This window comes from Nerophis lumbriciformis, linkage group LG02 (assembly GCF_033978685.3).
Source record: "Nerophis lumbriciformis linkage group LG02, RoL_Nlum_v2.1, whole genome shotgun sequence".
In the NCBI taxonomy this organism is placed as follows: domain Eukaryota; kingdom Metazoa; phylum Chordata; class Actinopteri; order Syngnathiformes; family Syngnathidae; genus Nerophis; species Nerophis lumbriciformis.
In genome coordinates this window covers 55,517,756-55,540,000 of record NC_084549.2, presented here as the reverse complement: position 1 = coordinate 55,540,000, position 22,245 = coordinate 55,517,756, and the positions used below count along the sequence as shown (strand labels likewise).

The 22,245-nt window shown below is 42.4% G+C and overlaps 1 protein-coding gene across 1 annotated transcript in view; it reads left to right on the top strand.

Moving 5' to 3' along the window:
• piezo1 (piezo type mechanosensitive ion channel component 1 (Er blood group)) overlaps window positions 1-22,245 on the top strand; it is a 237,591-nt gene that overhangs the window by 79,375 nt on the left and 135,971 nt on the right. Inside the window, exons 3-6 of the mRNA XM_072916588.1 lie at window positions 4,888-4,984; window positions 7,387-7,551; window positions 14,366-14,507; window positions 17,044-17,248. Of these exons, the coding sequence (XP_072772689.1) occupies window positions 4,888-4,984; window positions 7,387-7,551; window positions 14,366-14,507; window positions 17,044-17,248 (609 nt within the window). The remainder of the gene's footprint in view (window positions 1-4,887; window positions 4,985-7,386; window positions 7,552-14,365; window positions 14,508-17,043; window positions 17,249-22,245) is intronic.

Genomic DNA, 22,245 nt, shown 5'->3' with positions numbered 1-22,245 from the left:
CCTTAGATTAGTTGTGATCTGGTGCTATTTAGAAAAAAAAGTAAAATACAGGTTTTCAAAAAGGTTTCCTTTTGACACAAACACATTTGTTTTAAAAGCGAATAAATGGACGAATGGACTATGTTTTTTTGCCTCATATACCACCTTTATATACCTCATATACCACCTGACCTACTCAGTGGCCTAATGGTTAGAGTGTCCGCCCTGAGATCGGTAGGTTGTGAGTTCAAACCTTGGCCGAGTCATACCAAAGACTTTAAAAATGAGACCCATTACCTCCCTGATTGGCACTCAGCATCAAGGGTTGGAATTGGGGGTTAAATCACCAAAAATTATTCCTGGGGGCGGCACCGCTACTGCCCACTGCTCCCCTCACCTCCCAAGGGGTGAACAAGGGGATGGGTCAAATGCAGAGGACACATTTCACCACACCTAGAGTGTGTGTGTGACAATCATTGGTACTTTAACTTTAAGTTAACTTAACTTTATATGGGCACTATTTGTTTTACTTTTTTTGGCTAAGAGGAAACAGAACAAGGATTTGCCCTGTATACAACTTGAGATAAAGTATTTTAGAAACCTCCTTGTACTATAGTGACCGAAATGTGCACTGAAGTGTCCCAATGCATTCAATCGATCGCAACTGGACTATTTGGTTTGTCTTAGAAGATGTTTTGCTGCTCATCATAGTAGGCTTCATCAGTCCATGATCATAGACTTAGAATTGGTCAGATCTAGTCTAGCGGCTGGTGCCAAAACCTTAGATATTTATACTCCAAAAACCAGGAGGGTGGGCCTGGGCAAGGATGCTTTTGCCCTTTTGTAATGAGAAAAACAACAGTTGAAATGCAAACAAACAATCCTACTGTCAAATCTATCACCAGTCGTTGAAGTGTAATTTCCCCTCAATATACAAACCATGTTTCTTTATGAGTTGGGAAATTGTGTTAGATGTACAAACCCCGTTTCCATATGAGTTGGGAAATTGTGTTAGATGTAAGTATAAACGGAATACAATGATTTGCAAATCATTTTCAACTCATTTACATCTAACACAATTTCCCAACTCATATGGAAACAGGGTTTGTAAATATAAACGGAATACAAATCCTTTTCAACCCATATTCAATTGAATGCACTACAAAGACAAGATATTTGATGTTCAAACTCATAAACTTTATTTTTTTTTTGCAAATAATAATTAACTTAGAATTTCATGGCTGCAACACGTGCCAAAGTAGTTGGGAAAGGGCATGTTCACCACTGTGTTACATCACCTTTTCTTTTAACAACACTCAATAAAAGATTGGGAATTGAGGAAACTAATTGTTGAAGCTTTGAAAGTGGAATTCTTTCCCATTCTTGTTTTATGTAGAGCTTCAGTCGTTCAACAGTCCGGGGTCTCCGCTGTCGTATTTTACGCTTCATAATGCGCCACACATTTTTGATGGGAGACAGGTCTGGACTGCAGGCGGCCCAGGAAAGTACCCGCACTCTTTTTTTACGAAGCCACGCTGTTGTAACACGTGCTGAATGTGGGTTGGCATTGTCTCGCTGAAATAAGCAGGGGTGTCCATGAAAAAGACGGCGCTTAGATGGCAGCATATGTTGTTCCAAAACCTGTATGTACCTTTCAGCATTAATGGTGCCTTCACAGATGTGTAAGTTACCCATGCCTTGGGCACTAATGCACCCCCATACCATCACAGATGCTGGTTTTTGAACTTTGCGTCGATAACTGTCTGGATGGTTCGCTTCCCCTTTGGTCCGGATGACACGATGTCGAATATTTCCAATAACAATTTGAAATGTGGACTCGTCAGACCACAGAACACTTTTCCACTTTGCATCAGTCCATCTTAGATGATCTCGGGCGCAGAGAAGCCGGCGGCGTTTCTGGATGTTGTTGATAAATGGCTTTTGCTTTGCATAGTAGAGCTTTAACTTGCACTTACAGATGTAGCGACGAACTGTATTTAGTGACAGTGGTTTTCTGAAGTGTTCCTGAGCCCATGTGGTGATATCCTTTAGAGATTGATGTCGGTTTTTGATACAGTGCCGTCTGAGGGATCGAAGGTCACGGTCATTCAATGTTGGTTTCCGGCCATGCCGCTTATGCGGAGTGATTTCTCCAGATTCTCTGAACCTTTTGATGATATTATGGACCGTAGATGTTGAAATCCCTAAATTTCTTGCAATTGCACTTTGAGAAACGTTGTTCTTAAACTGTTTGACTATTTGCTCACGCAGACAAAGGGGTGTACCTCGCCCCATCCGTTCTTGTGAAAGACTGAGCATTTTTTGGAAAACTGTTTTTATACCCAATCATGGCACCCACCTGTTCCCAATTAGCCTGCACACCTGTGGGATGTTCCAAATAAGTGTTTGATGAGCATTCCTCAACTTTATCAGTATTTATTGCCACCTTTCCCAACTTCTTTGTCACGTGTTGCTGGCATCAAATTCTAAAGTTAATGATTATTTGCAAAAAACAAAAAAAGTTTAACAGTTTGAACATCAAATATGTTGTCTTTGTAGCATATTCAACTGAATATGGGTTGAAAATGATTTGCAAATCATTGTATTCCGTTTATATTTACATCTAACACAATTTCCCAACTCATATGGAAACGGGGTTTGTAATTAAGGTATTGTGTAGCAGAACGATCGCTGTGGATCGACTATTACCAGTCCAAAATAGTCAGAATTACCCACGTTAGCATTCCATTCAGTTGTAAACAAATGGCACAAATGGCATTCTAAAGGTGACCAGAATGTTTCTAACTCCTGTTATTTGTTGGAGGCTAAATTGCAGAGTCTTTTAGGAATGGTTGAAAGGATTGTGTTGTATGTGGGAGATAGGTGGTGTTCCCTCTGTTCAGGGATGGTTTTTCAGCCTTGACAAAGATGGCTTTCTTCACTCTTCTTTTGTACCTTCCTGTTTAGAATTTGTACATTTATGATTTCAAAGGAGTGGTGTTATTCCCTGAGGTGCAGGTAGACAGCTGAGTCTTTGCCTGAACAGTTTGCCCGTCTATGCTGTGCCATCAATCAATCAATCAATGTTTATTTATATAGCCCTAAATCACAAGTGTCTCAAAGGGCTGCACAAGCCACAACGACATCCTCGGTACAAAGCCCACATAAGGGCAAGGAAAAACTCACCCCAGTGGGACGTCGATGTGAATGACTATGAGAAACCTTGGAGAGGACCGCATATGTGGGTAACCCCCCCCCCTCTAGGGGAGACCGAAAGCAATGGATGTCGAGTGGGTCTGACATAATATTGTGAGAGTCCAGTCCATAGTGGATCCAACATAATAGTAAGAGCCATACGTTGGCTTAGTGGTTGTTTTGTTTCTCCAATATATGAATCAGTGCATTTATCATTAAACTGTATAGCATACGCAAGATTGTTTTTGTGGGTGTGGGGTGTCCGGTCTTTAGGATGTACTAGACTCTGTCTCAGGGTGTTGCCTCGTTTGAAGTGTACGGAGATGTTGTGTTGGTGAAAAACTCTTCTGAGTTTCTCAGATAGCCCCGTTACATAAGGAATGACAATATTTTTTGTCTGTCACCTTTTTCCTCCTCATCCACTCTGTTCTTGTTATCTCTGGAACTGGATGCACTTTCCACAAATGACCAGCCGGGGTAACCACAGGTTTTGAGGGCTTCCCTCAAATGCCTATGCTCTTTCTCTTTGGCCTGTAGGTTGGTAGGAACATTATCAGCTCTGTGTTGTAGGGTTCTGATAATGCCCAGTTTGTGTTCCAGTGGGTGGTGTGAGTCAAAAAGTAGGTATTGATCGGTATGTGTGGGTTTTCGGTAAACTCTGACATGGAGGCCCCTATTTTCTCCAATGTGGACATCACAGTCCAAAAAAGGCAACATACTGTCACTGACATCCCCACGTGTGAACTTGATGTTTTCGTCCACTGAGTTAATGTGCTCGGGGATGGCTTGCACTTCTTGGTTTCTGATTTTCATGTGTCATTCACATATCTGTACCAATGACTTGGTGCTGTTCCCTTTGCTACAATTGGGGATACAGGTGATCCTATGGCACAACCATGTTATTGTCGGTAAAACGTTCCCATGAATTAAAAGAATGTAGTCTTAAGGCAAAGTTCCAGCAAAAGGTAAATCTGTTCTGAGTTTAGTGTGGCTCTATCCTGTATCTCCTAGTGGACGTTGCCTCGCCGTCTTTAGTGCATCATCAAATCAAATCAAATCAACTTTATTTTGGCTTGGAATTCAGGCTAACAGGGAGGTGATGTCAAATGAAACTATAGTTTCAGCCGCTAGACTAGATCTAACCACTCTAAGACTAGATCTGACCAATCTAAGTCTATGAGCATGAACTGATGATGCCTACTCGAATGAGAGGCGAAACGTCTTCTTAGACTAACCAAACAGTCCAGTTGCAATCGATTGGATGCCCTGAGATTACAATGACCTGGATGAATGAAAACATTCATAGACGAGCACTAAAGTGCAATATATTATTAAACAAACAAACAAACATTCGTAACAACTTATTGCATAAAAAAATAGTAACATTTATAATCAATTGCTTTTGTGATAACCTTTTTAAATAGTAATGAGAGTTTGTGGACACCCTATACAATTAACTTGACGTTCTGGGGGTGGTGAGGTGCCATTAGGCAGGCAGGTTACCCTCCTGATATAACAGTGGGGTAACACTGCAGCATAGAATGGATTGACCAACGATCTCAAACAATATATCAATATGACACCATTTAGGATAAGGTATCTGTTTTTTACAAAGTACATTGAGGGAACAGAATGCTGACACACCCCCAACACAATGGTAGGGGAAACACTTGCTATATTATTGGGTAACTCAACTGTTTTATGTCTTTGCAGCTTGTCTACTACGCTACAATGTGCTGTCACTGGTTTACTTTTTGTACCTCCTGTTGCTGCCGTGGTTTCTGTGTCCCAACAAACACACCATCAGAGGGAAGACCATTAATCTGTCAGTTCGAGGTATATGGTATATTATGGTTTGTTTCAGACATGCTACTAAACAATGTACGTTAAAGAACATAGTGTTTACATTTAACGCTGCACAAAAAATGTTTCTTGAATCTATTAATCTATCGATAATCTTTTTGATTAATCAAGTCTGTTAATTTTATTTCTTTTTTATCAAACTTTATTTTTAAGTGTAGTGTTGCAACAAATTTTACAATATAATTTCCCAAAAATACACCAACAATTTTCTTATATGCAGAAACTTTAATTGCCTGTTTGATCAAGGTTACAGCAAACAATTACTTTAAAGGGAACTGCACTTTTTTAAAATTTTGCAATCACAATCATTATGAGCGATAAAAAGACAAAGGTTTTTGTTTTGCATTCTAACATATAAAAATCGTTTTGTTCTCGGTAACTTGCAATGCAGCTAATTGGAGCAATCAATTCTACCTCTAAATCACTTTAAAAATGCATTCAAAAACTGTCACCAATACTTTATTTATGTTCCGTAACCTGTATAATAACCATTGTAGCAACACATTGGCGTGCTTCGGTATTAGCCGTAAGGCTGACCATAGCAAAAGAACAGCTAGCTTCTACGTCAGCACACAACACGTTTGAGTTTGTAATGCACAACACAATGCAATAGGGCACCAATCTGTACTGACTGAAAAACATGAATAATCATATTACAGTATCTGTAAAGTATTAGCCCGCATTTCATGTTTTGTTTGTACACAGCTCGCCAGACAGCATATGTAATGTAGTTGTAATGACACGCATGAAGTGCTACATGTACCATGATCGATATTAAAATTTGACTAACTACATGGACAGTTTTGTGTTTGGTCCCGGTTTATTTGGGGGTAAGCACGCCATTTATGTCGAAATAGTTTGTCTCCAAATTCCACATTTGCAGCTTTGTGTCACGCCGACCTCACTCTCTCGGCTTCTGTCTGCTTCAACATTTCATCCTCTTCTTCGTGCTCGCTTCTAGAAGTAGCAGTTCATCCGCTGTATATTCAGCCTCAAAAAGATACGATTGTGAAACCTCATTTGATCAAAAATAGTCGTCTTCGTTGTCTGTTACCAAGTCTGCCATGATTAAAAACACAGACGTGACCTTGTTTCCAGAAGTAGGAACACACATTTGTTACCAGAAGTTTGAAGTACGCTGCTATGGAAACGGAAATCAATGCGCTGAAGAAGTCATTGATTAAAATGATCAAAATACGATAAATATTGAACTTATTACATATTGTTATGAACGTGTCACTTACTACATTATATATATACTTGCAGCGTGTATTCAAAACATTGCTGGAGGGTTTTGAAGTTGTTTTAGAGGGTTTTGAAGGCTACAACGGTGACTCCCATTAGCCGCATCTTGCAAGCCTTTTTTATCATCTTTAAAATCAAAAAAAAAAAAGACATGTGTTCTTGTCTTTCATAATGATTGTGAATGATAAGCATAATTCCAAAAAAGTGTAGTTCCCCTTTAAAAAGCCGTGTGACTTCCTTCGACATCCTGTAGAATGGCCCCCTGATACCTTCTTAAGTGCTTGTGCATTGTGCAGTGGTGCTACTGTGAAGGGCGAGTCATGGAAACAAGACTTTCGAAGGTCTCGGAGTTCATTCATAAGGCTTTGTAGAACGATGAAAGGAGTTTTAAATCTGAAAGAAAAGACAGTTCGTGCCCCCAGGTGAAGGTTGCTATTGTTTTAAACGATCTTGCCAGTTGTGTGCAATACAGAGTTATTGTTAATAAGTTGGGAGTGCACAAATTCAGCATGAAGAGGTTTGTGTACGCTTTATTATTTGCGTTGTAATATACAGTACCTGCTTCATTCTCTTTCATTTAATTTGTATTTCGTTTGGAAGTCTGAATTAAGCTGGCATTCTCCATTTCCTTGGCTACGTTCTTTAAAAAATCAGTTTCTTTTTTTCTCCTATCGATGCACTTGAAAATGTTCAAGAACAAAACCAACTAACGACTATTCTGATAGTCAACTAATAATCAACTATCTTAATGAATAGTCGTCATGAGAGGCAGGGTTGAACTCTGGACTGGCTGGCTCCCAATCACAGGGAACATAATAACATTAACAGACAACCATTCACACCTATTGACAATTTTGTCTTTAAAAACTAAAATGGCGTTGGACTTTTGGGTAAAATCGGACAGACTTTACACCCACAAGTTCAGATAGAACAGTCAACTCCAGACAGAGAAGTCTGACTCGAGAACCTTGGAAGCTTTGTCTATGAGCACGTGCAAGAGCAATACCAGGAGCATTTTCTTACCTAATTGTGTTCATGTCTATGCAAATGATACATCCTTGATCTTCCATTTCACTAATTTTTTTCTGTTGTTTTTGTTTTAGGTCACACAGGACATTTCATCAGAGCAGTATTCTGTACCAGTCTATTTTTTGTACTGGGCCATATCTGCTTCCAGACAGTGTTATACACCTATCCTCTTCTAAACATTGCCATTGGTGATAACTGTTCACAAGTGGAGATCATAACCAGCCATATAGGACTGTCCAGGTATGCCAGCATTATCAGTATGAATATTGTTTTTCCTATTACGCTTCTATGGATACACTAATAAACAGTTTGTTACATGGCATTAATAGGAAGAAAGTTAAGTACAGTGGACCCCAATTAAAGGGGCCCTATCATGCAAAATCAACTTTTCTTACCTACTGGTTCCTGCTGTTGTACATTTGGGATCTGCATAGGTCCCGAAAATTTGAAATCAAAGCGTGGAGGCATTGCAGAGATCCATCCATCCATCCATTTTCTACCGCTTGTCCCTTTTGGAGTCGCGGGGGGTGCTGGAGCCTATCTCAGCTGCATTCGGGCGGAAGGCGGGGTACATTTCTAAAAAAAAATGTTGCCTTCCTTTTTACTTCTGCCAAACAAGTTGTATGGAATGTGCACAATTGGATTATCCATATATGATATAAATGTACTTAAACTGCTTAGCCCACGTCTAACATTTTTTAAGTTGCAGCATTCCTAGTCCGCACGATTACGTGCCCAAGATACGACCCGGAGAACGATAATGCTTTGTTAGGGGTTGTATTACCCAACAAAGGACACTATTCAAACCTCCAGTCTCATCTGAAGAAGGAAAAAGTGACTAGTTAACTTTTTTATTTCACGGTAATGTGCCTTCAACTCGGAAGAAGTATCTCTTTGTGTGTGCTTAAATCCAGAACAAAAAAGTGGCTTGAAAATAGGGTTGTAAAACAACATCTAAGCAATTTTTCCACCAAAGAACCACCATTACATTTTTTTAGACCACAAGGAAGTGTTTTAAATGTAAAAAAAAAAAATCAGGATATGACCCCTTTAAGTCTGTCCCGCTTATTGCTAACATGTCTATGCTACCCGAACAACTTATCAAGTCCTGGTCTACTGCGTTATTATACACTGGTACCTAGGTTTTCACATGCCTACAAAAGTTTGCCCCAGTTTTCGTGGACCGTCTCAGATATTGTTCGGCGAAACAAAATAATGCATGACAAACTACAGGTGCTGCCCAGGTTACGAACAAATTCCATTCCTAGACATTGATGTACAGTAAGTCGATAGCTTTTACCTGAAATATAGCTGAATTAACTCTTAACTAAGTCACACTGGACACAGACCTCATTAAATAAATATACATTACAGTTTTGAAAAGATTAAATGAAACAGCAATTTAAAAAGAGAGAACAACCCTTAGACATCCGGCTTCTCTTACTGTCATGCATTACATTCGTCAAGCTCTCCAACACCAAACACTCACTTCCGTCCTTTACATCAAATCACATCCTGTCATTCACAATAAATTACATAATGTCTGACTGTACTAAACAAAAATAATGATATTAATTAGGGATGTCCCAAATCAACATTTTTGGCTTCTGACCCCGATCTGATTTTTTGGCCTTTGATACAGTACGATTTCGAGTTACACACACCTTATATAGAAAAAAACAACCATTCACACTAGACACTTTAGAGTCTCTAACTAACCTAACATGCATATTTTTTGGAACGTAGGAGAAAGCCAGAGTACCCGTAGAAAACGCATTTGTATTGTGATAGGAATTGATACGATTTTTCCGGTTCCGATTCCACTTACGATTCTGCTTAACGATTGTGTTTCTTAACGGTTCTACTATCGATTCTTATTTGGAAAAAAAGAGAAAAAAGGGTGGATTAGCATCACCTTTGTTTAGTTTATAGGTAACATGACTTTAGAAAGCCTACAGTGAGTTCTCAAGAGGAACATGTGTAGCACTCAAGAAAAAAAATACTTTCTTGCAAATAAATATAAGAAATTAATATTCTTCTGTAGAATTTAATCATGTGCAAATTACACAAAAATAACATTTAGTAACATGTAACATTAACTTATTACATGCAAAGTGAGATATGTCAAGCCTTTATTGGTTATAATTGTGATAATTATGAAGAAAATGCTAATAAGCTCCTTATATGCATTAAGAATAAACTGAGCCAATTTAACATTTTAAACAGATTGTATTTTACACCCTCTCAGTTGTTTAAAATGGGAACATTAGATCGCAAATTATGTATAAAGTCAGGCAGCTGAAAGAACTAATATTCATTTACTGTGGGAATGTCAGAGAACAAGAGTTGTCTGTTGTTAGAATTGTCTTGTTTGTCCATCCTAGCCAAGTTCAGCTTCCTCAATAACATGACATGGTGTCACAGTTAAGGACTACACGCCTACAGTCACCAAAGAATGGCCAAGTTTGGGCCCATGAGCCGTTGGATTTTGCCATATTAAGGCAGCGCTTTTCATGCTTTCTGACCTTACAGGACCAAGGTTCTTGTATCCAGTTTTCAAACCAGGGAGGAGGAAAAGAAACACAGACAGACGTAACAATTTAACGATGACCGTAATGTTCTTAAATAGATTTTCATTAATCGTTTGATGGATTAACGCATTGACTATCAGTCATTGGCAGCCTTAGGCCTATTTTAAAATTTTCTTAAGCCACCCTTAAAAATTAGATGTGATTTTTTTTTTTTTTTTTTTTTTTACAAAAAAATGTAGAAAACATCAATATAAATATGCAGGAATATGAGTTTAAACAAATAATATAACCTGTAATTATTCATCATGATTATAAATCATTAGAAGACACTTTGTCAGCGCTTATTATTCAATCCAATCCGTTCCATCAGTAATGCCCGCATTACTATACTGAAAATCCAGTCCACGTTTTCACTGTTACCTTAGCAAGGTCGAGCCAGACCGCAGTCGCCGGTCCTGCATTTTTGAGATTGACTGAGACTTTTATTAGTAGATTGCATAGTACAGTACATATTCCGTACAATTGATGGTAACATGGTAACAATGGTAACACCCGAATAAGTTTTTCAACTTGTTTAAGTCGGGGTCCACATTAATCAATTCATGGTATAATGGCAGTGTTTACGGAAGTAAACTCAAACTAAACATGCTTCAATTCTAGTCGTCTCAGTATGGCCCATTTGTTGCAATTTCAAGAAATTTGTGCAGTCAAAGTCAACATTTTCTGAACCGCGGAGAAGATTATGAAAGAAGATGTCCCCCTGCAGTTTTGGGGACATTTGTCTCAATGTCTGCTCTGAAGAGCATGTTGATTAGTGTGAGTTCCTATAACATTATTTTCGCCTGTTTCTTCTACTAATTTGTCAACTACTTATTTTGTATCTGTCTATTTCGGTGCATAATATACAGCAATAATAGATATCATAAGCGTCATCATTATTCACCATTATGCGACCGGCGCGCTGCAGAGTTCACACTGAAGTCTCATCATAACACTATCTGATTGATTTGTTATATAAAACTCATAATAATAATAATAATGTCTATAATATTGCTGACAGAAAAATAACTTCCACACCGTATGATAAAAAAAGCACACTCCTTGATCAGCTTTGGCTTGACTCAGGGAAAAGGACCCCCCTGCCATGCATAGTCCCATGAAAAGTCTGATGTTCAACACCAAGCGACTCATGATTAATTGGGATTGACGCAAGCCCTGGGCCAATCACCCTGTGGCTGGCCACCCCTGGAGAGGGCGTCTAGTGATAAGGCCGAAACGCCCAGTGACCCAGGGGCACACTACTGATGATGCGTCCAAATTGCAAAACACCCATCCACCATTCCACCAGTCATCACCAAACACTCTCAAGTATGTGCCAGCACAAAGGAATTTACAACTTATCCTGTGTTTGTAAACTAATAATAATAATAATGTCTATAATATTGCTGACAGAAAAATAACTTCCACACCGTATGATAAGCAAAGCACACTACTACAGCTTTGCAGTAGAATTGTGCTACTTAAACTTAATTGTTGTAGTTTATTAGCCTTAGTGTTTTTTTAGAATAGTGTTTTGAGAGCTGTGAAGACTGGATGCACTGACAGACTCATAGTCAAAAAGGTGGAATTCTATGGGTGTTTTTTTTTTAATCTTCATTTTTATCATTTTCACCATAAATGGTAAGCTATTGTGAAAGTCTATATCACCCATCCCTACTGGCCAAGTGTGGTCTGTGGGCCTTGAATTTGACACCTGTGGTCTAAATGCCTTAAATTACCATTACAGTAATAACAGGAAACTAACAATATATTCAGTATTTGCTATGTAATTCCAATACAGTAACAACAAGTTGTCAGCAAAAAATTCTTGCAAGTGCAAAAATTCTGAATCAAAGAGGTATTCAGAATATATTATTTGGGTGGACATCCAGCCTCCGTTTCTTTCCACCAGAATCTCCTCCGTTTTGAGGTCAACTCTGCAGTGCTGTGCAAGTTGGTTTACACTGCTAGCATCTGTGCAACGTTTCCCTGTTTGCCAGTTACCTGCTAGCTTTTCCATGCAACAACACTGTCCGTATGTGTTTGGGCCATCTCATGCTTACTGAAGATGACTGAAGCTTTCTTACACTTCCACTTTCAACCATTTAGATGTATTCAGTGTTGTGGAATTCTAATACAGTGCCAAAAAGTTGTGAGCGAAAAGATCTTGCAAGTGCAAAACATTTTTGCATCACAGGAACTTCCTGGGGGCTAAGCCCCCCTGTTCTTCAACCCCTTCAAAGTCAACATTTTCTGAACCACGGAGAAGATTATGAAAGAAGATGTCCCCTGTTTTCAGCCAAGTCCGACAATTGTACAATTTTTGTAATGCCTTAAATCACATTAAATGTGTTTTAATGCCAGGCAAGGCCTTAATTTTTGCTAAATACTTTTAATGACTTTTAATGCTTTTTAATGCCTCGCGGAAACCCTGATAATGACTAAGAGAAAATCTGGTTGCAGGAAATAATGCAACTTTTCTCTCACTACAATTGAACCCAAATTTAGTTGTTCGGTGACATTCGTCTAGCGCAGGGGTCGGCTACCTTTACCAGTCAAAGAGCCATTCTGACCAGATTAAAGAAAACAATGGGAGCCACAAAAATCTTTTGAAATTTAAAATAAAATAACACTGCATACAAAGTTTTTTTTGCTTTGTGCTATGTATAAACCAAGGGTCTCAGACACGCGGCCCACACCTTAATATGAAAATTGAATGTTAGTGCGGCCCGCGGGTTTTATATGAATGGCGCTTGACAGCGACATACTTGTCAACCCTCCCGATTTTTCCGGAAGACTACGAATTTCAGGGCAACTATTCTCTCGAACGTGCCGTGATGGTACAGCATTTAGCGCCCACTACAACCAGCGTGCCGGCCCATCCACACGTTGTATGGGGCTTCTGCTTGCTCACGAAAGTGACAGCAAGGCATACTTGGTCAACAACCACACAGGTTACACTGACGGTGGCGGTATAAAAAACTTTAACACTCTTACTAATAATGCGCCACACTGTGAACCCACACCAAACAAGAATGACAAACACATTTCGGGAGAACATCTGCACTGTAACACAACATAAACACAACAGAACAAATAACCAGAATCCCATGCAGCCCTAACTCTTCCGGGCTACATTATACACCCCCGCTACCAAACCCCGCCCACCTCAACCGACGCACAGAGGGGGGTGGGGGGGGTTGATGTGTGAGGGAGCAGGGTTGGGGTGGGGGCGGGGTTTGGTGGTAGCAGGGGTGTATAATGTAGCCCGGAAGAGTCAGGGCTGCATGGGATTCTGGGTATTTGTTCTGTTGTGTTAAGGTGCAGATGTTCTCCCGAAATGTGTTTGTCATTCTTGTTTGGTTTTGATTCAAAGTGTGGCGCATTATTAGTAAGAGTGTTAAAGTTGTTTTATATGGCCACGGTCAGTGTAACCTGTGTGGCTGTTGAGGAAGTATGCATTGCTGTCACTTATGTGTGCAAGCAGAAGATGCATATAACAAGAGGCTGGGCTGGCACGCTATTTGTACAGATTGTAGAGGGCGCTAAATGCTGTACCATCATGGCATGCCCTTATTATTATTGTAAGTGTGAAAATCAGAGAATATTAATCCCGGGAGTTTTCTGCGAGAGGCACTGAAATCCGGAAGTCTCCCGGGAAAATCGGGGGGTTCGGCAACTATGCAGCTGAGCCGCATCAGAGTGATCAAAGAGCCGCATGTGGCTCCGGAGCCGCGGGTTGCCGACCCCTGGTCTAGCGTGACGATTATGTTTTACAGACATCTTCAAGTCGTTTTCTGACAGTCGCTTCAGAATGCGCCGTTTTGTGAGAGGTCTTATTTATGTGGCTCACCTTCGACAGCGTCTTCTCCCCGTCATCTTTGTTGTAGCGGTGTAGCGTGCAAGTACAGGAGTTAAAGAAGTGTCAAAGGATGGAGCTAACTTTTTTAATGACTTTCAGACTTTACTTAAATCAATAACAGAGCAGCATCATCGGTGGCTCACTAGTGCAACAACAACGCCGGAAATGTGTCCCGTGAAAAACCGTCCGACCGGAACTCTCTAATGACTAAAGTTCCGTGGGTGAATTATGTAAACTCACTGCACCAGTAGTTTTTAGCGCTTCCGTAGCAAGTCTGCTGACAGATATAAGTTAGAACTTTACGCTAGAAATGGCAACAGCGGTGGATGAATGCCGCATAACAAGAATATAGATGGAGAAAAAGAAGAAGCTTATCGACTATGGTGTCGGCACAGACTACAATGGACGCGTGCAAATTTTCAGGACTTATGCAGATCCCAAATACACATCAGCAGGTACCAGAAGGTAAGAAACTCATGTTACATGCTAACATCAGACAGATAGTCCAAGGGGTGTCGACATAAGCGGGTCCCACTGTACATGGATATTTAATTTCATAAACATTGAACTGAAACCATTGAGTATACTATATGAATGTATGAATGTGTTTTCTGTACTGTAGGCTTCCATTGGAGGATCCTTGGAATATCTTGCGCCTTTTATGTCCAGACCTGGTGGTGTGTGTGGTTGCTTTGTTAACCATTATCCTGTGCAGAAAACTTGTCACAAACAGAGTAATGCAGGCTGCGCCCAATATTACAACAGTAAGTTGATATAATGTTTTTATCATCGCGTAGCTGAGCTTTTCTACGACTGTAATGTGATTGCTTATCGACTGCTACTTCAGGGTGTTCATGTGCACCTGCGGGTCGGCAGGGATCGGGACAATAAAGGCTACACTGATACATCGCTAACAGTATTGCAATTGCTTTCTCTACAGTTACATTTCACAAACGCTCATAACAGAAAGCAATAGAAAGATTCTTAATCAAAGTCAATAAAAAAGGTGGCCAAGATAGCAGCACAAATACATATTACACAAAATAGCCATAAAACTGTCAGAGAATACAAATAAAAACAAATATAAACCAGACACAATTACAGTTGTAAATCACATCAATATATCATAATCACCATCAGCGTTAGACAGAGGATTTGTATATGGTATTCAAATACATTAATTCTAGTTTTAAACTGCCCCATATTTGGCAGCTAAGCCAATTTAGAGGGATCCTCACTTTTTTGGGAATGTTACTTATCGTTCACAATCATTATGAGAGACAAAAACATAAAAGTATTTTTTTTTTCCAATTTTAAAGATGATAAAGAAACGCTTGAGCGATGCAGGAAATCGGAGTCACCGTTTTAGCCTTTAAACCCCTTTAAAACAATTTCAAAACCCTCCTCCATCAGCGTTTTATATACACACTGCAAGTCTATATATAATTTAGTAACAGACACGCTCATAACAATATGTAATATATGTACAATAATTACTGTATTTTGATAATTTTATTAATTTCCGGGACTGATTTATTCCGCGCATTTATTTCTGTTTCCATAACAGCGCACGTCTGACTTCTGGCAACATGTGTGTTCCTACTTCCGGAATCAAACACAAGTGTGTGTTCTAATCATGGCAGACTTGGTAACAGACAACAAAGACGACTATTTTTGGAAAAATAAGGATTCACAACCTTATGTTTTTGAAGCTGAATATACTGCTGCTTATAGAAGTTAGCACGAAGGAAGAGTGAGACGTTGGAGCTGACGGACGCCGGGAGAGTGGGGTGAAAGCGATTTTGACGCTATAAATATGGAACCTGGAGACAAGTTATTTCGACATAAATGGATTGTTTACCTAAAATCAACAGGAAACATCCCCAGCCAGCTGGGCAAGACGAACAACACGCAGCACGCCATGCAGGTTATTACAACTACAGTACATACGCTGTCTGACTAGCTCAGTTGTGTAGAAACAAAACATGAAATGTGGGCTAATACTTTACAGATACCGTAATATGATTGTTAATGTTTTTCAGTCAGTACAAATTGGTGTTGTATTTCAGTGTTGTGCATTACAAACTCACACATGTTTTGTGTTGTTGTAGAAGCTAGCTTATCTCTTGCCGTAGCTAGCTTTTAGGGCTAATACCGAAGCATGCCGATGTGTTACTACGATAGAAAAAGAGTTCCTCAGTGTTCGCTCTTACAATAACAATGTCGCGACAGTTTGGTTATTATACAGGTTATGTAACATAAATAATGTATTGTGGACGGTTATTGAATGCGCTTTAAAGTGATTTAGAGGTAGAATTGATTGCTCCCATTAGCTGCATGCTGTAGCCACCTAGAATGAGGCGATTTTTATGTTAGAATGCAAAAAAAAAAAAACTTTTGTCTTCTTGTCTCATAATGATTGTAAACGATAAGCAAAATAAAAAATAAAAAAAGGGCAGTTCCCCTTTAAGATAACTCTAACTAGTTTACACCAGGATGAGGGTGCAAATCTTTACAAAGCAGTTTCACCAAAAATAGTCCTAATCCGAGGAATGAGGTATATAATTTGATCCTTGATTAAGACATTACTTCTGGGGATGACTTTTGGAAATAAGAAGGAACTTAAGTAAGAAGGCAAGTTATACAGAATGGCCTTATAAAGAAAAATGTACCAATGTTCCAACTTACTTTTAAGTCTACTACAGCTTGTCTTTTTACACTTTATTGCTGACTTTAGCACGCCAACAGCATCCCTCATAACACAGCCACAGGGTTAGCCAGTAGTCACAAGTACAACACAGCACTTACTCATTATGCACTCATGAGTGTTACACTGAGCAAGGTTGCATTCACAAACCCCCGGAATTATGAGCATCAGCATTACTCCACAAAAGTCGTTTTTTGTGTTCGGTATTTCCTCAATAATTATTTGTTTTTGATTGTATTAATTATTATTGAATGTGCTTCTTAGTTGTCATTTAATTTATATATTTGAAGTTTTTAAATTTAAGGTTATTTATTCTTTACAACAATTTGCAGGTTTTCTATTTTTAAGTACGGGTTCTGACATGGTTTTTTCACTGTTTTTGAAATACCGATTTGGCATGTATTGCTTAAAATGGAAACAATGCTCATCCCTAGTGACCACATAGGAGACAGTTTCTCAGACAATGGAACGTTTGCCCGTATATGCTGAGTTAGGTTAAAATATAAGGTTACAGATGAGACCAACCATATTTTTTAGTCATACACACAAGACAATATTAAACCGCATTCTTCTCGTCCCTCTTTAAAACTCAGACAGATGATGATGCAACAGAAGATGAAGACGAAAAAGAAGAGTCGGAGGATGAGGATGAAGTTGGGTCATTTCATGGTGACCACACTCAGGAGTTTTCAACCACATCCTTAGCCAAGCAGCTGGCTGAGCGTCTAAAAGCTGAAGTCCGTAAAGTGCTGCTGGACCTGGGAAGAATTTTTGCCATTAGCCTGCTTGCTTTGGCTGGTAGGACCTGCATAAGACATCACACTTATAACAAGATGCTAACCCAGGGGTGTCCAAACTTTTTATAATGTCCAAATGTTTGTGTGTATATATATATATATGTATGTACTGTATGTATGTATGTATAATTGGATATACATATAAATGTATGTATAATTAGATATACATACTGTATATATGTAAATGTATAATGTGCCCGGCCTGTCCCCATGGGGCCCGGCCGGGCACAGCCCGAAGAGGCAACGTGGGTCCCCCCTCCAATGGGCTCACCACCCATAGCAGGGGCCATAGAGGTCGGGTGCAGTGTGAGCTGGGCGGCAGCCGAGGGCAGGGCACTTGGCGGTCCGATCCTCGGCTACATAAGCTGGCTCTTGGGACATGGAACGTCACTTCGCTGGGGGGGAAGGAGCCTGAGCTAGTGCGTGAGGTGGAGAAGTTCTGGCTAGATATAGTCGGACTCACTTCGACGCACAGCAAGGGGTCTGGAACCACTTCTCTTGAGAGGGGCTGGACTCTCTTCCACTCTGGCGTTGCCGGCAGTGAGAGGCGACGGGCTGGGGTGGCAATTCTTGTTGCCCCTCGGCTCAAAGCCTGCACGTTGGAGTTCAACCCGGTGGACGAGAGGGTAGCTTCCCTCCGCCTTCGGGTGGGGGGACGGGTCCTGACTGTTGTTTGCGTTTACGCGCCAAGCGGCAGCTCAGAGTACCCACCCTTTTTGGATTCACTCGAGGGAGTACTGGAGAGTGCTCCACCGGGTGATTCCCTCGTTCTACTGGGGGACTTCAACGCTCATGTTGGCAGTGACAGTGAAACCTGGAGAGGTGTGATTGGGAAGAATGGCCGCCCGGATCTGAACCCGAGTGGTGTTCTGTTATTGGACTTTTGTGCTCGTCACAGATTGTCGATAACAAACACCATGTTCAAACATAAGGGTGTCCATATGTGCACTTGGCACCAGGACACCCTAGGCCGCAGTTCCATGATCGACTTTGTAGTTGTGTCATCGGATTTGCGGCCTCATGTTTTGGACACTCGGGTGAAGAGAGGGGCGGAGCTTTCTACCGATCACCACCTGGTGGTGAGTTGGCTGCGATGGTGGGGGAGGATGCCGGACAGACCTGGCAGGCCCAAACGCATTGTGAGGGTTTGCTGGGAACGCCTGGCAGAGTCTCCTGTCAGAGAGAGTTTCAATTCCCACCTCCGGAAGAACTTTGAACATGTCACGAGGGAGGTGCTGGACATTGAGTCCGAGTGGACAATGTTCCGTACCTCTATTGTCGAGGCGGCCGATTGGAGCTGTGGCCGCAAGGTAGTTGGTGCCTGTCGTGGCGGTAATCCTAGAACCCGTTGGTGGACGCCGGCGGTGAGGGATGCCGTCAGGCTGAAGAAGGAGTCCTATCGGGTTCTTTTGGCTCATGGGACTCCTGAGGCAGCAGACAGGTACCGACAGGCCAAGCGGTGTGCGGCTTCAGCGGTCGCGGAGGCAAAAACTCGGACATGGGAGGAGTTCGGGGAGGCCATGGAAAAAGACTTCCGGACGGCTTCGAAGCAATTCTGGACCACCATCCGCCGCCTCAGGAAGGGGAAGCAGTGCAGTGTCAACACCGTGTATGGTGGGGATGGTGCTCTGCTGACCTCGACTGCGGATGTTGTGGATCGGTGGAGGGAATACTTCGAAGACCTCCTCAATCCTACCAGCACGTCTTCCTATGAGGAAGCAGGGCCTCGGGAATCTGTGGTGGCGCTCTCCTATTTCTGGGACTGAGGTTGCCGAGGTAGTTAAAAAGCTCCTCGGTGGCAAGGCCCCGGGGGTGGATGAGATCCGCCCGGAGTTCCTTAAGGCTCTGGATGTTGTGGGGCTGTCTTGGTTGACAAGACTCTGCAACATCGCGTGGACATCGGGGGCGGTACCTCTGGATTGGCAGACCGGGGTGGTGGTTCCTCTCTTTAAGAAGGGGAACCGGAGGGTGTGTTCCAACTATCGTGGGATCACACTCCTTAGCCTTCCCGGTAAGGTCTATTCAGGTGTACTGGAGAGGAGGCTACGCCGGATAGTCGAACCTCGGATTCAGGAGGAACAGTGTGGTTTTCGTCCTGGTCGTGGAACTGTGGACCAGCTCTATACTCTCGGCAGGGTCCTTGAGGGTGCATGGGAGTTTGCCCAACCAGTCTACATGTGCTTTGTGGACTTGGAGAAGGCATTCGACCGTGTACCCCGGGAAGTCCTGTGGGGAGTGCTCAGAGAGTATGGGGTAACGGACTGTCTTATTGTGGCAGTTCGCTCCCTGTATAATCAGTGTCAGAGCTTGGTCCGCATTGCCGGCAGTAAGTCGGACACGTTTCCAGTGAGGGTTGGACTCCGCCAAGGCTGCCCTTTGTCACCGATTCTGTTCATAACCTTTATGGACAGAATTTCTAGGCGCAGTCAGGGCGTTGAGGGGATCTGGTTTGGTGGCTGCAGGATTAGGTCACTGCTATTTGCAGATGATGTGGTCCTGATGGCTTCCTCCGGCCAAGATCTTCAGCTCTCACTGGATCGGTTCGCAGCCGAGTGTGAAGCGACTGGGATGGGAATCAGCACCTCCAAGTCCGAGTCCATGGTTCTCTCCCGGAAAAGGGTGGAGTGCCATCTCCGGGTTGGGGAGGAGATCTTGCCCCAAGTGGAGGAGTTCAAGTACCTCGGAGTCTTGTTCACGAGTGGGGGAAGAGTGGATCGTGAGATCGACAGGCGGATCGGTGCGGCGTCTTCAGTAATGCGGACGCTGTATCGATCCGTTGTGGTGAAGAAGGAGCTGAGCCGGAAGGCAAAACTCTCGATTTACCGGTCGATCTACGTTCCCATCCTCACCTATGGTCATGAGCTTTGGGTCATGACCGAAAGGACAAGATCACGGGTACAAGCGGCCGAAATGAGTTTCCTCCGCCGAGTGGCAGGGCTCTCCCTTAGAGATAGGGTGAGAAGCTCTGTCATTCGGGGGGAGCTCAAAGTAAAGCTGCTGCTCCTCCACATCAAGAGGAGCCAGATGAGGTGGTTCGGGCATCTGGTCAGGATGCCACCCGAACGCCTCCCTAGGAAGGTGTTTCGGGCACGTCCGACCGGTAGGAGGCCCCGGGGAAGACCCAGGACACGCTGGGAAGACTATCTCTCCCGGCTGGCCTGGGAACGCCTCGGGATCCCCCGGGAGGAGCTGGACGAAGTGGCTGGGGAGAGGGATGTCTGGGCTTCCCTGCTTAAGCTGCTGCCCCCGCGACCCGACCTCGGATAAGCGGAAGAAGATGGATGGATGGATGGATGGGTGGATGGATACTGTATATATGTATGTATAATTAGATAAAGCATTTGAATACATTTAGATCATCTAAATCACTACACTAACTGTAGAAATCAGTGACACACACGGCTGTCCACTGCAGTGGTGTAGATTTTACTGAACCAACTGCGCATTCTTCGAACATACATACACAACTACGGATACCCATAAGGGACATCCACTACACCTCCCCTTCTCCACCTGTACAACAAGGAATGAACAATCATTGCAATCTATTTATAAATAAGCACCATTTATAATGAATCAACCTAACACCCTCTGAAGGCATTATGTATGAGAATTGCATAACAAATTCCTTACCATCCTCATGTCTCCCTAAGAAAGAAAAAACAAAACAACAACAGTGTTGCAAACTTACAATCAAACAGTAATTGCCTTTTTAGGCTTCAACATTACACAAGGTGCGTTTCGTTATGTCCTGTCCTTTCACGAGACATAGCCTTTAAACCACCTGGCTTTACCTGCCGTCTTGGAGCATCTCTTGCTTTCGGTGTCTGAGTTACCTGCTCTCTGATTGGTGTACCTTGTGTTGCTTCCCTCTCTGTTCTGTGTTTCTTTTGTGGGGTTGGTGGCTCTTGTGGAGCCGACTGTGGCTGGAGCGGTGGCTCAGGGAGAGCCTGAAGGTGAGCCCTGTTTCTCCTCACCTCCTCTGCTCCAGTGTCGACAACGTAGGAGTGTGGCGTGTCGGCCTTCCTGATCACTGTAGCTGTTTGTTTTGAGGGAGATATCAATGCCTAGAAACCTTCTCACATCTGCTACAGTTTGTGGAGTAGGCATGTCTGTGATTGCTCTGACTTTCTCAGGGTCTGGTGCAATGCTCTCGCCACTGATTTTGTGTCCCACAAACACTAACTCTAGCTGTGCGAATGCACATTTTTCATTTAGGGTGAGCCCAGCAACCTGAAGTCTGGAGAGCACCGCTGTTCCCGGTTCACCCCACACACCAATATGTCGTCAGCATGACAAACAACCCCTGTCAGTCCTTCTAAGAGCTGCGACATGCGGCGTTGAAAGTGTTCTGGCCCTGAGCTGATTTCAAATGGTAGGACATTTGAAACAAAAGCGGTCATAGGGGGTTACAAATGTTGTAAGTTCTCTGCTTTCTTCTGCCAAGGAAATCTGCCAAAAACCAGACCGGGCATCCAGCTTGGTGAATACCTTTGCTCCGTCTAACTGTGCCAGTGACTGCTCTACTGATGGCAATATGTGCCTCTCCCTACATACTGCCTCATTAAGTCTGGTCAGATCCACGCAGATTCTGATTTTCCCATTAGGTTTAACTACGGGCACCATGCCTGCACACCACGCTCTTGGCCTTTCCACCCTCGAAATGACCCCCATCTTTTCCATCCTCTCTAACTCTTCCTTTACTTTCTCTGTCAGAGGAATCCGCACCCTGCGTAGTGTAGTGAGTGTATAGGGCCTCGCATACTCCTTCAATCGAATACTGTAGTCCCCGTCGAGCCTACCTAGACCAGCAAACACCGTGGGAAACCTGTTTTTAAATGTTTCCCTTGGATCCTCTACTTCATCCACTCGCTCCACCAGCCGCAGGGCCTCTACGGCTGGCAGGCTGTAGAGGCCAATCAGTCCACCACGAACACGGGCTGGGTGACTGTTCCATTTTTACTCTTAAGCTGACATGTTACCTGCACAGCGACTTGT